This window comes from Melopsittacus undulatus, chromosome 2 (assembly GCF_012275295.1).
Source record: "Melopsittacus undulatus isolate bMelUnd1 chromosome 2, bMelUnd1.mat.Z, whole genome shotgun sequence".
NCBI classification, from domain to species: Eukaryota; Metazoa; Chordata; class Aves; order Psittaciformes; family Psittaculidae; genus Melopsittacus; species Melopsittacus undulatus.
In genome coordinates this window covers 68,139,868-68,155,886 of record NC_047528.1, presented here as the reverse complement: position 1 = coordinate 68,155,886, position 16,019 = coordinate 68,139,868, and the positions used below count along the sequence as shown (strand labels likewise).

The 16,019-nt window shown below is 40.1% G+C and overlaps 1 protein-coding gene across 1 annotated transcript in view; it reads left to right on the top strand.

Moving 5' to 3' along the window:
• The first annotated feature begins 7,990 nt into the window (after positions 1-7,990).
• The window catches only part of PPP2R3B (protein phosphatase 2 regulatory subunit B''beta), a 50,323-nt gene continuing 42,294 nt past the window's right edge, over positions 7,991-16,019 (top strand). The window contains exons 1-2 of the mRNA XM_005151404.3: positions 7,991-8,031; positions 9,950-10,400. Coding sequence (XP_005151461.2) covers positions 10,053-10,400 — 348 coding nt within the window. The 5' untranslated portion in view covers positions 7,991-8,031; positions 9,950-10,052. The remainder of the gene's footprint in view (positions 8,032-9,949; positions 10,401-16,019) is intronic.

Below are 16,019 nucleotides of genomic sequence, written 5' to 3'. Positions count from 1 at the left end.
ATCATGTGTGACATTATGCAAGCTTTGTCTTCTTTCAGCTTGTTCTTTTCTCATTTCCGTAATAGTCCAGTATTAGATTAGTATCTTAGCAGTTGCTGACTGCTATCACATTCATGTCTATTTTCAGCTGATGATATTAAAAGCTATACATTAATTACAGGGACTATTTCTCTAACCTTGCCTCTCAGACAGAATATTTAGTTGTGAAACAGCGTACATAGCCCATCACAGCTGCAGTCTATTTGATAAGTGCTTCTTAAAAGCCAGACTACATGTCTGCTGGATATGCTGTCTCATTGATGTCCGGGAGAATTGGAGGCTCTTTAAAGGAATAACTTGGCTCAAGGTAGCCATTTGGTAGCACACCTCAAGTGCTTTCTTTATACACAATCATTGTGACAGTCCACAAAATACTCTGGCCCAGCATTCAAAGGGCTTTTGTTCTTCCTCTGTATGCTAACCCCAGTGAACGTGGAGGGGAGTAGACGTTCCCACATTAGCTGGCACACCACCATTACTTGCTGATACACCATGTCTTGTTCACTGTGAATGTAAGCCTGCTTGGGTAGCAATTTAATAAAGCAGCTGAAGCTAATGCCATTTTTTTGGCTTCACATAAGAGAGTTTGTTGTAGGGTCACATATATGCATATAAGGGGTCATGTACCAGCAAATTTTCAGGAAATAGTAGACATGCACATTATTAGACTGAATTGCTGTCTGGCTCCAATATCTAAAATATGTAACCAGCTCTTAACCCTAAGTCCCAGATGCATTTAAATCACAAAAACGTGTAGGGTTGGGTTTTTTTGTCTTATGCTAAGTTTCTAGAGTAGGAAAAAAATATAAAGAATGTAGCAATAGATCCTATAGAGAAATACCTGAAGACCAATATTGCTAGAATTGCTGCCACTACCGTCACAATATTTAGATTAACAAACACTTCTCAAAATCTGAGTTTGCTTCTAAAATCTTGATTTTAAAGAAATTTATCTGGGGCTCTTACACTTTTTTAAATTAGAATAATTAAGCCATTAATTTCAAATTTCCAAGACTTTTGATGCAACCACAAGGGCTCTTTTTAACACACACATTTAATGGAAGATAATATTATTTCATAATCATGGGACTCTGGAGCTGGGGCTTTAGAAGAAAAACACTACATCTTATTAAGCTTGTGATAAAATCATTGGTGTTGGCAACCCTGCAGACATATGCCCAGAGCTGTACAGTGTTTTCCTCCTTTAACTACTGTAACTAAAAGGACTTTAATGAGAGCAAAAGAATGTGGCTCTGTCTGCCCAGAATCTTTTGGAATTTTCACTTTTCCCTAATGAAAATGAAAACAAATACTTTTCTTTCCCCCCTACCCTGTAAGCTTTTATGAACATCTGAACTGACTTTTGTAATGAAGAAGGATTAAGCAAACTCAGGTAAATTATAAATGTGGTTTGCATTAGTCTGCTAATTAGCTCATAAATTTAGAAATAATTAGTATTTTAGGTTGGTGAATGAAAATAGTGGTCATATCGCAGACTGGATCTTGGAACTGGAGTAATGCAGTAGTGAGTTAAAAACCCCTGAGCATAGGTGTCTGATCCCATACCATTATGAAAACTGGAAATTTTGCTACTGGCTTTGAAGAGCGCAAGATGAATTTAACCAAAGTTGTAAAACACTACTCAAGCGGCTTGATATTTAACAGATAATAAAATAATAATTATTATTATCATTATAAAAAAGAGATTTATGGTGTGTGTGCTTCTCATTGTGTTTTAATCCAGAGATTAACTATGTTAATTATTTTATTCCAATAAGCTAATTAGAGCACTGGTAGCTAACACAATCCTGTGTCATACTGCAGTTTCCATTTAATATATATATGTATGTACACAGATATTCAAAGACCATGCCCTAGAAATATGCATGTTATTTCAGAAACAGTTCTAGGTGCCAACTAATACAAATATACTTGCCCATTACATGATCTACATTGCTTTAAAACCATCAAAGCAGAAAAAGAGCACAGGCACTATCTGATGAAGAATGCTCTGATGAACCACAATGTGTTTCACCACAAAACAAGTTTCAGTCTCAGTTCTTCACACTGGGTCCTAGCCAGGTGGTAGAGATGCAAGAGCCAAGCACCCAGGCATGGTTTACAATATAGTAGCCAATAAGTAGCTAGCAGACATTGCAGGCTGCTGAATACAATAGCTTAGAGTCTCCTCTTCCCCTTAATTGTTGCAGCAGGACAAGGTTCGAAGAGAACTGGGCTCAGTAACACTCAGTGTGGAGAATGAATAGACTCCCATTCTCACACCCCATAAACATCCTCATGCACACCTTATTAAACATCACCCTAGAGACTGCATTTCAAGCAGTTTTCCATAAACTCCATGTGACCTGGATACAATGCTAGATAAAACTGTTGGATAAAATACAGCACTAGAAGTACGTGAACTTGGGATTAGAAGATCAGGGTGACTTAATGCGGAACCAGCCTCCACATCTGGACTGCTGTAAACATTGCCCAGTCCAAGGCCCCTATGGAAAAAACAACACACCAATAGCAATTCAGTAAAATGTACCAGAAGTGTTCATTGCTAGCCCTGCAGTGATATGCAATAGGAATTAATCTAAAAGCACAATGGTAAACAACTGCAGAACCAGTTTTCTTCTTTGGCTTGCAGTACACCTGCTCTTACAGTATCTACATTTTATACTCTCTTTTTTTCTTACAGGAATGTAAATCTTCCCACGTTAAACCAACTGCTTGTGCAAAAGATAGCCAGTGACAAAGACTTAGTGTAACTACACAGTGTGGTGAGAAAATAAAATGTGCCTGCACATACAAAATGTTTAAATGCCTGCTAAGAGTTAATTTGTGATTTTACTTTCAATTTGCTCTTAAGGAGTTGTGCATCAGCAAGTTATTAGCTAGTATTACTGCAGTATTCTATCTCAAAGTGGTAGGAGATAAGAGAAAATTCAAGCTTCAAGCCTCAGTATCAGGCTCTTTAAGAGCATTGCTGGCTCCTGAATATGTGCACCAAGTCATCATTGCTGACATTTTTTGGTCCACATATGAGGCTACTTCTGGAGGCCATATGACCTGTAGTTCACCATCCTAGCTCTATTTTTGGTAAGCTGCTTCAATAAAGGATGAAGTAGCATGGTTAGCTGGTATGAATACATAGTTTAAGGGATCCCCAGTTATTACTCTTTTCTTAGCTTTTCCCTTCAGGTTAAATGAGGCTGCATAAGTCACACAAAGTCCTCTCCATTCTCCCCAAATGGTACCAGGATTAGCAATTTTTGAGTGACAGAATGCTAGACTTATCTTTCACTAAGTGGAAAGCAACATTTATACTCTCCTGAAGCTCCTCTGACTGCGTGTTTACAAGGAACATTACCTTGGCAGCACAGTCTCAGTGAGCCCTTCTGGCCATAATTTTCAATTACAATGACTTAAATAAAAGTGACCAGCTTGTGAGAGATATTCAGCACACTCCCACCTAAGTTAGCACATTAGGAAATCAGGACACAGTCATTTTAGTGCTTATATATAGGTTAGAACCAATTTTCAGTGTCTAAATTTGAAATTTATGAAATGTGTCAGCAAAAGGATTATAAGAAACCTGAATAAAATGCAATATTCTCCTTAAAGTAACATCCTAAGTAAGTACTATAGTTTTCTTCCCTATATGACAGGCATATGAAAAGCTCTAGAATACAGACTCAAAGATCCTGCAGCAAACCACATTTTGCTCTCAAGCATGTGTTCCATCTCAACCACACACCCTGTGGAGCAATGACGACTCTGCTTTTGAGACTAGATGAGACTACATCTAACACAGCCCTGTCCAACCATGTAAAATGTAATAGTGCGAACACATTTAAACTATCTAACTTTAAACTTCTAAAACATAACTGCGTATACCTCAGATACTAATTAAGCTTCTTATTAATAAGTGGAGATGATCAGGCACTTTTAAGTCTGCTGTATCTGATCTATGTTAAATGCCTACCTCAGGATAATAGTAATCAGTTCTTTGAAATGCTGCTTTGCTCCCACCAAGCAGAGAGAGTGGAGACACCTCTTTCATGTCCATATGTCTAAGTTGTACATACCCAAGGTTATCAGGGAAGAAGCCCAGCCCTCATTGCTGGTTAGGAACAGGAATATTCCAAATGAACACTACTGCCCTGTGTCACCATAAGAGTGATAAATAAAGGCAAAGAAGGACTTTGACATTTAGTCATTAGTGTACACTGGCATTGCTGTTAATACCACCTTGTGTGTTACGACCAGTAAAACAAGGTCAGAAATGAGGTGTACCAAACAGTGCCAACAAGACCTGGAAGCCAGTGTGGCTCTTCAGTTTTTGCACCAGCATTAGTACCTCCATACACTATATGGAGGTGGTACTGTGCTACGTGGACTTCTAAAGGAGCCCATCCTTAAATCAGATAGATACATTTCACATAAATTATCAGCTTCTGTGCTTACCATGCCAGTATGAACATCGAAACAGTATTCAAAAAGGACTTTCAAGTTTCAGTTCTTGGTGGAATACCTTAACAAAGAGGTTCAATTCAGATATTTTTCCATTTCTGGCCAAGTTCAGGCTCCTTTGTGTCTGCAAACACGCATCTCTAGCAATAGATACACTGCTTTTGTCAGGTCCTTATCAGAGCTTTTGTCAGGGTGGGTGTACCTGCCATGTGCTGAGTAGACCTGATCCATCCAGAGACACATTCAAAATATCCCTGTCAATTGCAAGTATAGGTACAAGCTGGTGATGATGCCTAAAGTGTCTTCTGTCTAACAGAAGATACATGGAATTGATTCTTCTCTCATACTAATGTTAATCACGACAAACTCCAATAAAGTCAGAATTAGAATTGCTTTGAATATACACCAGCATGCACAAAAGAATATTCAATTTTTCTCAGATCATCTTTTTTCTTATTTTTCGCATTCTTCTGGGAGATCTCATTGCCAGTTTCAACAAAGGGCATCATCTCTATGCAGATGATATGCAACTCTACAACTCTTGTCAACTCACTCTGTGATCCCCTTCTTGCCACCTGTCTTCAACATGTCAATCAACAGATGGCTACACCATCACTAAGGAATGCTTCAAAGGCATTCAAAATGTTTTAAAAGTCCTCTTTGTTCCATGTCTGTTGCTCTGCTATCAGTCTTCTTAATTCAGCCCTTCAGTTCTCGGCCAAAAATCTTGCTGCTATCCATAACACAGAGTTTTTATTTTCCCCTGCTTTATGGCTATGTGCATAATATTTAGTTGTGGATAATATTTATCCATATTTTGGATAAATATATCCATATATTTAACATTTGTTTCCTCTTTGTTATGTTGACTGCTCTATTCCACTTTGAGGTAGTGCTATTTTGTCCACTTCGGTTTTCTAAAACCTTACTTTCTAAACTTAAACAACCAATGGGCAGGAAACACTGTACTACTCTGCTTCAAAAAGTGAAGAGTCCTTTAAGAACTTTCAACACTCTACAGGTTTTCCTGAATTCAGAATCTCATTTTAAGACTACTGAAAATAGATTTCAGTGTCTACAGCAATACAAAAAAGCCCTCTGATATACTCACAAAATTAACACTGCTTTGTCAGAAAATGGTAGTATTTTTAATATTATCAAAAGAATGTTCAGGTAACATGTGGTAACATGTCTCTCTCATTGCATGTAGTCCTTTGGTTCTCCTTAGTCCTTTCTTGCCCTCATATCCTCTCTCCAAGCCCTAAAGATGAGAAAACAATCCCATTCCCTCACATACTGTCCTGGGTTCAACAGCAGCAGTCATTTTCTCTACTTCTTATTAGCTGGTGCAGTGCTGTGTTTTTTACTTTTGGCCTGGGAACAGTGCTGATAACACCGATGTTTTTAGTTACTGCTCAAATGCTTAGTCTGACCAAGGACTTTCTGAATCTCATGCTCTGCCAGGGAGGAGGGGAAGCTGAGAGGAAACAGAAGACAGGATGCCTGACCCTAACTAGTCAAATAGGTATTCCATACCACAGCACGCCATGCCCAGGATGTAAACTGGGAGTTACCCAGAAGGGCTGGTTCACTGCTGGGTCGGGCTAGTTATTGGTCGGTGGGTGGTATTGTATTCTCTTCCCTTGTTATTTCCATTATCATTATTATTATTATTGGTGGTAGCAGTAGTGGTTTGTGTTATATCTTAGCTACTAAATTGTTCTTATCTCAATCCATGGGAGTTACATTCTTTTGATTCTCCTCCCCATCACTCAAGGAGCGGGGAGAGGGAACGAAGGCGGGGAGTGAGAGAGACTGTGTGGCTGATTTATGGCTGACTGGGTTTAAACCATGACACTTCCTTACCCTATTTTAATATTCTCTGCATTTTTAGGCCTTCCCTTCAAACCACTGTAACATGCAAATGATATAATCTCTGGTACAGCTTCAGTTCCGCAGTAGTAATGTTCCAAGAATTTGTGGTAATAACCCATCATAAATCTGGAGTGTCTCACTGTAAAGGAAATGAATAAACAAGAGTGAAGTGTAGCAACATAAGGAAAATACAGAATAGTGGAAATAGACATCTGATGTAAAAACACAGATGACCTGTTGATGTACAAAACAAAATAAGAGAAACATATGGGGCAAAGGATCAGCTATGTAACAGTCCATTGACAAATGCGCTAGAGAGCCTCATAGGTGAAGGCTGGCAACCCTAAGTTTCCAATGTATGCTGAACAGTGCAAAAGGGGCTGCAAAGAGACTGGCATACATTGTTCTCTTAATAAGGGAATTATCTTTTTATCTGGCATTGCCTCCACTTCCACTTCCAGAGCAGGACGCTGACGTGATCTCTGATTACTGGAAGCTTTTGGGGCACGCGACCCAACCAACCAGCCTTAATGCCTCACTCCCCCAACCTGTTTCTGCCTTGGCTCTGAGAGCTGCTTGGTGGAAAAGGACCTGGGGATACTGACTGACAGCTGCTGAACATGACCCAGCTTGTGCCCAGGTGGTCAAGCAGGCCAACAGCATCCTGGCTTGTATCAGAAATAGTGTAACCAGCAGGGCCAGGGAAGTGATGATCCCCCTGTATCGGGCACTGGTGAGGCTATACCTCAAATCCTGCCTTCGGTTCTGGGCTCCCCACTGCAAGAGAGATACTGAGGTGCTGGAGCTGGTCCAGAGAAGGGCAAGGGAGCTGGTGAAGGGTCTGGAGCAACCAACGTATGAATACAACTCAGGGAACTGAGGTTGTTTTAGTCTGGAAAAGGCTCTGAGGTGACTTTATTGATCTCTACAGCTACCTGAAACAAGGTTGTAGTGAGGTGGAAGTTGGTCTGTTCTCCCAAGTAACATGTGACACAAGAAGAGCAAACAGCCTCAAGCTACACCAACAAGGGTTTAGACTGCGTATTTGGAAAAATTTCGTTACCAAAAGGTTGGTCAGGCATTGGCACAGGCTGCCCGGGGCAGTGGTGGAATCACTGTCGCTGGAAATGTTCAGAAACTGTGCAGATGTGTCAGTGACATGGTTTAGTGGTGGCCTAGGCAGTGCTAGGGTAATACTGGGACTTCTATAGCCTGGTTGATTCTGTGATTCCTACGCTGAGGCAGAGGCCAACCTCGGTGTGCAGGGGAAGGCACCCACCGCCATGAAGCCACCACGACGGAGGCTCACTCTCACACCCGCCGCGTGAAGGAAGCACCGCCAAACCAGCCCCACCGCAACGACTGCCGGGAAGGCAGCAGACTAAGTGAGCGCAAAGGGAGCTACAACCACAACCCTCCGCCTTGACGTCACGGCGCACGCACGCAACGCCGCGTGAGCCTAACCCTCGGCGCCCCGCCCCGTCTCGTTACCATAGTGACCGTCCGCCGCGTCTCCGGCGGGGAGGAAAAGGTGAACTCTCGCGAGGAGCAGCCGCGCGGGGCGGGCCGGAAGGAGGCGCCGGTTTGAAGGCAGCGGCGGGAGGGGCGGTCTGGTGTGTGAGGTGCGGTATGGTACAGGTGAGTGGCGGCGGTGCTGTCACCCATGTTCTTCGCATTCCCCCTTGGGCTGGTTTGTTGCCGTGTTGCCTCCGAGCTGCGCGGGAAGGGCTTGTACCTCCGCCCGAGCGCCTACCAACAACCGTCTCCGGGGGTGCGGAGCGAGCGTGTGGTGGCGGCCGTTCCCCTCCCGCTCCCGGGGCGGTGGCGTCCCTCTCCTCGTCCCGCCCGGGTGGCACGGCTGCTCCGCGCTGCTCCCCTCTCACCTTCCCCTTCCCTAGTTGTCCGGACTGCGGGGACCAGGGTAGTCTGTGCTACCCCGCGGCTGGTTTCGTGCCCGCCGCTTTTGTGTAGCCTGCGGGAGACCTTTCTGCTCCGGGCCACTGCGTCTGCTGCCCGAGAGGTGCCAGCTAGTGCTGGAGGGCACCCTTTGCTTTCTGCCCCAGGTACATGCTGCCTGACGCTCTCTGGAACAGCTGTAAGCGCTGTTAAAGCGCTGATCTGAAAAAACAAGTGTGGAACAACGCGACCTTTAATTTCAGCAACGGAATAACTTAACTGTTAAGTTATTAAACGTAAAGGTTTTAAAAAGTCTAACTGGTGTACTGTTACAGGACTTATAGTTCTGCCATGGGGTAAAGACTGAGCTTTGATTTTGATAGTATGGTGAGTCTATAGGACATTCATTTGCTGGTGTTACTCAATACAAATTCATCTGTTCATTTTAAAGCTTCTTACTTGTGTATCTATGGCCATAAACTGAAACACAAGAAGTTTCACCTCAACATGAGGAAGAGCTTTATATTGAGGGTGACACTGGAACAGGCTGCCCAGGGGGGTTATGGAGTCTCCCTCTGGAGACATTCAAAACCTGCCTGGATGGAAGTGTTTGTGTGTAACCTGCTCTAGATGGCCCTGCCTCAGCAGAGGGGTTGGACCATATGCTCTCTAGCAGTCCCTTCCAGCCATAATGATTCTGTGATCTTTGCTGCCTTCTACATAGAGATGTAATATTGATGAAGTCTTAAGAAAAAAAAAAACAACCAAAAAACCCAAAAACAAAACCAAACCAAAGGAAAAATAGGGTTTAGTTAAACTGCACCAGTTCACTAAGTAATTTGATTGCAGAGATTATGATAGTAACTTGTGTTCTGTTCTCAATATTCTGTTCCAGTTCTCTGTCTCTCTAAAACAATATACATTCTCTTTGTTTCAGTTGAGCAACTGAACCTGAAATAATACCAGCCCAATTCTTGACTCATGTCAGGTTTCACATTGACTTTAAAAGACTGTAAAAATAAATGTCAAATAGATCAGTTCTTAAAATATCAAATGACTGTGTGATATCAAATGGGCAGGCAAATCAAATCCTGAGGAAGGATCTCAGGAATTCAGCTCAGGATCTCGGGATATCACTCATGTGGGAATGCGTCTTGTGCTGCAACATGCAATGCAAGATTTTAAATCAGAAGCACAGACTTCAGAGTAAAAATTAAGCCTTCAATCTTAGCTCTCAGTCTCTTGACTGAAAGGCTTGCTTCTTAAATCTCGATTGTACTGTCACCAAGGCTTTGTATAAACTGCTTACACATTTACTTCTTAACAGGTTCAGTCATAACTATCTTTGAGGCTATTTGCCATAACTGTAGTTTTTTAACATCTGTGCTTGGAGAACATTTGTTGGATTACTCCTTGAGGAAGTCTGAGTACAGCTTCTTTCTCTCCAGTCTCCATCATTTCCATGCTATGCTTTTAAAGGAAATAATCCTCTGTATTTGACTCTGATTGATTAATGGCTTATGCTTACAAAATGCTGTTGCAGTCACATGTTAGCGTGTATCTCAACTCCTATTGCTATGTTGAGGAAATAAATATCAACACTGTAAATCTTAAAAGCTGCTAAAACTGTAAGATTAAATTATAGCATTTTTCTTAACAGGAAGCTTGGAATATGTGGAACACTGAGAGTCAAGTGGAATAAGTATATCATTGCCAAACCTTTATTTTGAATTTGACCCAGCAAAAAGGGAAACTGTTAGAAAATGTCACCTGGGAAAGTTCTGCAACCTGTACTGAAAATGAAGGTGGATGAACTTTTCTTGTGCTGGTTGAGTCAGCCTGCAACTCAGATGACACTAAAGGACTGCTTGAGAAGAATCAAGAATGAGGAAAAAACAGAGATTGGTAGTGGAGATTCAGGAAATGGTAAAAATGAGAGGTTCACTACTAAAAATTCCAGTTCCAAGCAATGCGTATTTGGAGATACCAGGTTACCTTTGATGTCTTTCAGTCCTCCTCAAGTTTCTAATATTCTTCCATTGGCAACTCCAACCAACCCAAGGAACACCTCTAATGTTAGAGCAACACGTCGATCCTCAGGAAACAGAGTAGTAAGTTGCTTTATTATTAGACCTAATTGTTTAAAAGGAAGTGAAGTTTGTGTTGTATTGGCAAATCATGCAAGTAATAGGTTTCTCCACAGAAGGTGTCTGGAGTGGAACGAAGTAGCAGCACTGAACGTAAAATGTCAATGTTTGTGTGTCATTAGGACTAACAGCTAGGTGGTGGAAGCTTCCAAAAGACTCCTGGCTCCTTGCAACCCTATTGCTTTTTATGAGTGCCTGACACAAAATGAAAAATGAGACGTACAAAGAAAAATGCCTTTTTTTTTTCCTATTTCCATTTTTTTTTCTATCAAGAGCAATATTGTCCTTATTCTTTAAATCTGAAGAGTGGAAGGCATCTTAAAAATTCCATATCCAGTACAGCTGATTGGATTTGCTATATCTGCCAAGGTTTTCAGCTATAATTTCAAACATTATGCAATACTGAGCTGTGTTGCAATTAATTTACATGTTATGTTTGCTTCAGTGTATGCAGCATAGGTAAGGAAAAGTCAGAACATATGATTGCTGCTTTCGAAAGTATTGCTTCTCCTATGGAATAAGGTTATGTAATTTCTTAGTAGGCATGAACAAACTGGAAGACAGTGGAAAAGCTAGAAATAGCCTTGGAATTAAAAAGTAGCTTTTAATAATGTCCTTGTGTCCACTGAGCAGGGCCCAGTGTGGGAAAGGACCCATATTTAGAGTTGAAGAAAGAGAAATAATTGTAAAATACAAAATTTTGATAGATGGGTCAGATAGCCATGATTAACCAGATGTCATTTGTAGCATACATATCACACATGTGATATGAAATACGTATCACACAGATTATGAAATACATATCACACATTCTGTCAGATGTGGTAGTTTACAAAGGCTATTTAGTCTACTAAATAGATCCCAGTTGCTAGATACCTCTTCTTTAACTTTTGCCAGAGGTAACTTAAAGCAGGTGTTGATGCTTCAGATGCCACGCTTTAAATAACAAGCTCTTCCACTGTTAAATGAGGCCCTTTCACTGGGCAGTCTAACGGTGGATAAATGTAAGTCCCTGTGTTTCGTTGCAAAGTTGTTTTTTTAACATACTGCCTTGACTGCAAATACTCCTTTTTCTAATGATACCAGGCACTATTGTTGGTACAAGACTCAAATTTGGCTCTGCTGAATCTGCATATTAACAAAGTAATTGTTTATGTACTGCATGGTACGCTCAGTGCTTCCTTTCTAAGGAACAATGTCCTCTATGCAAGAATGACGCCCCTGCCCCCAGCCTGAGAGTTCTGTTCAATCTAATTTCTAGCCCTTTTCATAATTTGTAAAACCAAAACTGGATAGGGAATTGTGTGGTCACTGACAAAACTAAGCATTGCATATAGGATCTGGGTTATATCAAAAGAGTTAAGAGAAAAGCTGTTTCTGCTGTAGGGCTATAAGTTCATATAATTTAATAACACTGCTAAGTGGTCATCTCTCCCAATCACTTTACATATGTTGGTATCTAACTAGTACACTGGCCAAACCTCTTGGTGTGCCAGGGGTACCTGTTTAGGTTAGTAAGGGTAGAGAGGTTAGAGCTGAGGATGTTTAAGAGTATTAGTTACTTCTTGTTTGTTATTGATGTGTGTTGAACCTTTTGACTTGCAGGAGTAACAACATGACTACTGTTTTGCACTAAAACATTTAATCTGAAGTGTTGTTGTCTTTGTAAATATGAATTTTCAAATCTAGCTTGACAACTTGAAGTTCCCACTTTTTACCTTCAAGACATAACACTTCCAGTCTATAATTTGTCAAGATTGACTTTATACTAATAGGGACTTGTATTTTACATGTTATCGCTAGTCAGAGAGCAGGGCATGACATTTGATTTACTTATTTCTTTACTTTGTTCCTATCATCGTGTTTCCTGTTCTAGTGAAATGCAGAAAGTTAGCAGATGCTCAGTTTGTTTGTTGGATAAAAGGAAGCAAAGGGAGAGCTTCCATTAAAAGCCTCTGTTACTTGATGTACTTAATTGCGAACTCATGTACTGTATTTCATGTTGTGTATCCTGGCTGGTCGACTTAAGTAGATTTTGTAATAAGAACTAGAAGAGATTAATGAAGAGAACATTCTTAATTGGAATTGTCTGTATTGTGCTGAGAGAGAACCTAGAGGGTTAGGCTGTTGTTTGGTTGGGTTTTTTTAACAAGGAGTTGGGCAGGGGGAAGTTACCAAGCAATCAAAAAATTTATTTAAGGCTTTATTATTCAGCTAAACTGAAGCTTCATCCAGAAGTTTCCTAATCTTTAAGGAAGTGTAAATTTGGAGCAGGCGTCAATACTTAAGTTCTTAAGATACCACCAAGAGTTGCATAATTGCATGTTCTACCATGACAGTGTATTTTCTCATAGAAAGCAAAATATACCCTCTCATACATCCAGAAACTACCCACTGCAGTGTAAAAAGTAATGCAGCTGGTTTTGTGCACTTAATCATGGTTCACAGATCAAACCACAATGGTTTTACCCACTTCATTTAACTTTGAGGTCCTCGTGTAATTTCTGTAAATGGAAGAAAATAATTCAGATAGCTTTAAAAAAAAAACCACACAAAAAACAAACAATAGGCAACCCCTCCTCCCCCCCCCCCAAAAAAAATAACAACAAAAAAACAAGCAAACAGAAACCCCAAACAAACAAAAAACTGTAGCTCTAGGGTCCAGTAATACCAATGTAAATTCTAAATAGCAGCCCTAGAAAATGGTGGAAGTTAATGTATTCAACTCTGTGTGCCTGAGGGTGATATTAGGAGCGGTGATATTTTACATACAGCTATAAAGAGCTGGAGAATTATTTCTTTTAGGACTGTATAAGTCAAATTTGGCATCTTTTTTATTAAATCTTTTCTTACTGTATACAGGAATTCTCATAATACAGTGTACGAGCAGTAAACTCATTTTGACAGGATACATTTTCATTATTACTGAGATGAATCACTACATTTGATTATGGATAAGGTTGCTGTACACCTTTTCCTGTTTCTTAAAATGTTCCTACAAATTTTTTGAAGGACACAAAACAAGAAAGCTGATAACAGAAAGCTGCCATCCTCTGGTTTACCAAGTAGTAAGTATGAATGTGCAGGAAACCACATTTTCATGCTCTGGGTTTCTCTACTTGCCAGAAAAACATGTTTTGTAGAATGGGAGGCATTCTTGGAAGACTAGTCTTGAAACTAATCAGATATTTAATCTTTTAACACCTTAAACAGTAGCTTATGAGCAAAACAAGTTGGTGTTCTGATGGCAGTTGTTAAACAGCATTAGAAGTACAGCAGCAGACAGCTGTTGTACTTAAGGAGATAATTTCCTCTTTTTCAGAGGTTAGGTTGTAATTAAAGTTTGAGGCTTATGTTTTTATGTAAAATTCAGAAGTTGCCACTTGGTTTTGGCTGAAACACTAATGTCTTGTCAGAGGAGAATTTGCTGTCTTTCAATATAGTTGAAGCCACTCTCCACTGATTAGCGAGTCCAAAATAATTTGGATCAGGTCATGAAAAAACCTACATGGTCTTTATGTTAAAGATGAACAAAAAGAGGTGCTTCAAACAGGAATTTGTTCATTTGGCCAGGGCACTTAAAGCCAGGTTCTGGAAAAACACAACTTCAGAATAAACTGTTGGCTTAATCCACACATATATTTTGAAATCTAGACAGAACTCTACCATGAAGACTTCATCTTATACTGCAAGTGAAAACAAAACAGTGTTTATTTAGGGCTGTAGGGTTTTGTTTTTTTCCTCTAGGGGAGGTACTTCACTTCACTTGTATGGCGCTGCTCCTAGTGAGGTTGGTGTCTGCACCCATTGTACAAACACTGTAATTGCAAAGTTCTGGTAATCTTTGTTATGTGACATGAAAGGCTTACTAGCACTTAACATTCTGCAAGTAGGCTTGTGATTTGTATTCACTAAATGTGTTAAAATAACAGAAAATCAGAGGCATAGGAAAATCTCAACATTTAACTCTTTAATATTTTATGAATATATTGTTGTAAAGAAAGGACATTCTAGAGCTGTAACTTTCAAGCTTGAAGAATAGCTTTCTTCTAACCCTTAACACTACTGTAAATGGATTTAACAGTGTTTCTGGCACTCTAGATTATCTTAAACATATGGGGTATACACAGTTGTACACTGTTCATCACCTTGTCAGAAATACCAGGCCTCAAGGCCTAAAAGGTGCCGCGGGCAAGATGTTTAATCCTAACCAGCTGGTGTGCAAGGCATCTGGGGAAACAATTCACAGAATTCCCTATGGGCATTTCAGGGGGTGGTGCTGCAGGGAGAATGTGATATGATCTGAAATGCTTCAAAGTTATTTTCTGTTTCTCTTCAGGGTCAACCTTTGATATAAAGGTACTTCTCAGGTTGATTTCTGTATATCCTTGGCTTGATAAGTATACTGTTCCTGCTTGTTATCCCCTGACAATTAATTAAAGCTCATTGTCACATATTTCTATAATTTGAATTTTTTTCACTACTTTCCTATATTGCTGCATAGCTTTATTCATCACTACCATTCTTGCCAAATTTTTATTACTGTTAGTTGATTCAAATGAAGTGATACTATTAGAATCTATTTTAGTTTAAAAGGAGGCTAGAATGAAACCTGTTAACGTGGACAGAAGTTTGAGCATAATAATAATGGTTCCTTTTTGGAACAAGTAAGTTCTGAGGACTTGAGTTAAAGGGTAGCTAGGCTTATATCTCATCCATTAGATGGGTATGGAAGGCTATCTCCATGTTCTCCAGGTGTACTGTAAGGTGTGTTTTTTTTGGGATGACTGCCTTATAGCAGCAAGGAGAGAAAATATGTTGGTAAATCACCATAAAAATAAGTAGGAATGACAGTTTGAATCCTGCCAGCTTTTCACTTCAGTGGTTATTAAGCTTTGATGTTGGTCTTGACATTTCAAGTGTGTAGTCTTGTATGTTGTCTGTGTCTGAATTCCTACCTTGTATACCTTGATAATAAAAGCAATGTTAAGTCTGGGTTACATAAACAGTATGAGCATTTTCCTGTACTCCAGGTTATACTGTGAAGGGCTGAGTGTGGTCTAGCACATACACTCCCTAACAGTGTGTTATGCAAAGCTAGTGTTAATAGTGCCATGTCCCATCACCAACTGGGGATGATGGTGGACTTGGCTTCCAACTCAAGCCCATGACTTAAAAGCAGACTGTAAATAACCTGGTATCAAACTGATGTACTTTAATGATGATAACAAGGTACTATGACAGATGTCAGCACTTCTGTGTTCACAATAAAACTCCTTCTATGGTGCCAACAAAGGAAGGGCAGCCAGAAATTCATAGTAAGGTCTGGAAGAGTACAGCTATAGGTTTTCCTAGAAAATCATTATTAGTTTCAAGTGTAGTGAAATAACAGTAGTCAGCATAAGCAGCACTGGTAGTACATTTCGTTGTTAAGCTTTGCTGTACAGAATAGCTTGGAACAAAAGAATCATTATGCTGATTAGAGATCCAGCTATTCATTTTCTGTATAAATGAGACTGAAAGTTATCCATTGTTGTAGCTTTTTGGTAGTGCTCCTCATTCTAACGGCATCTTATGCCCTGG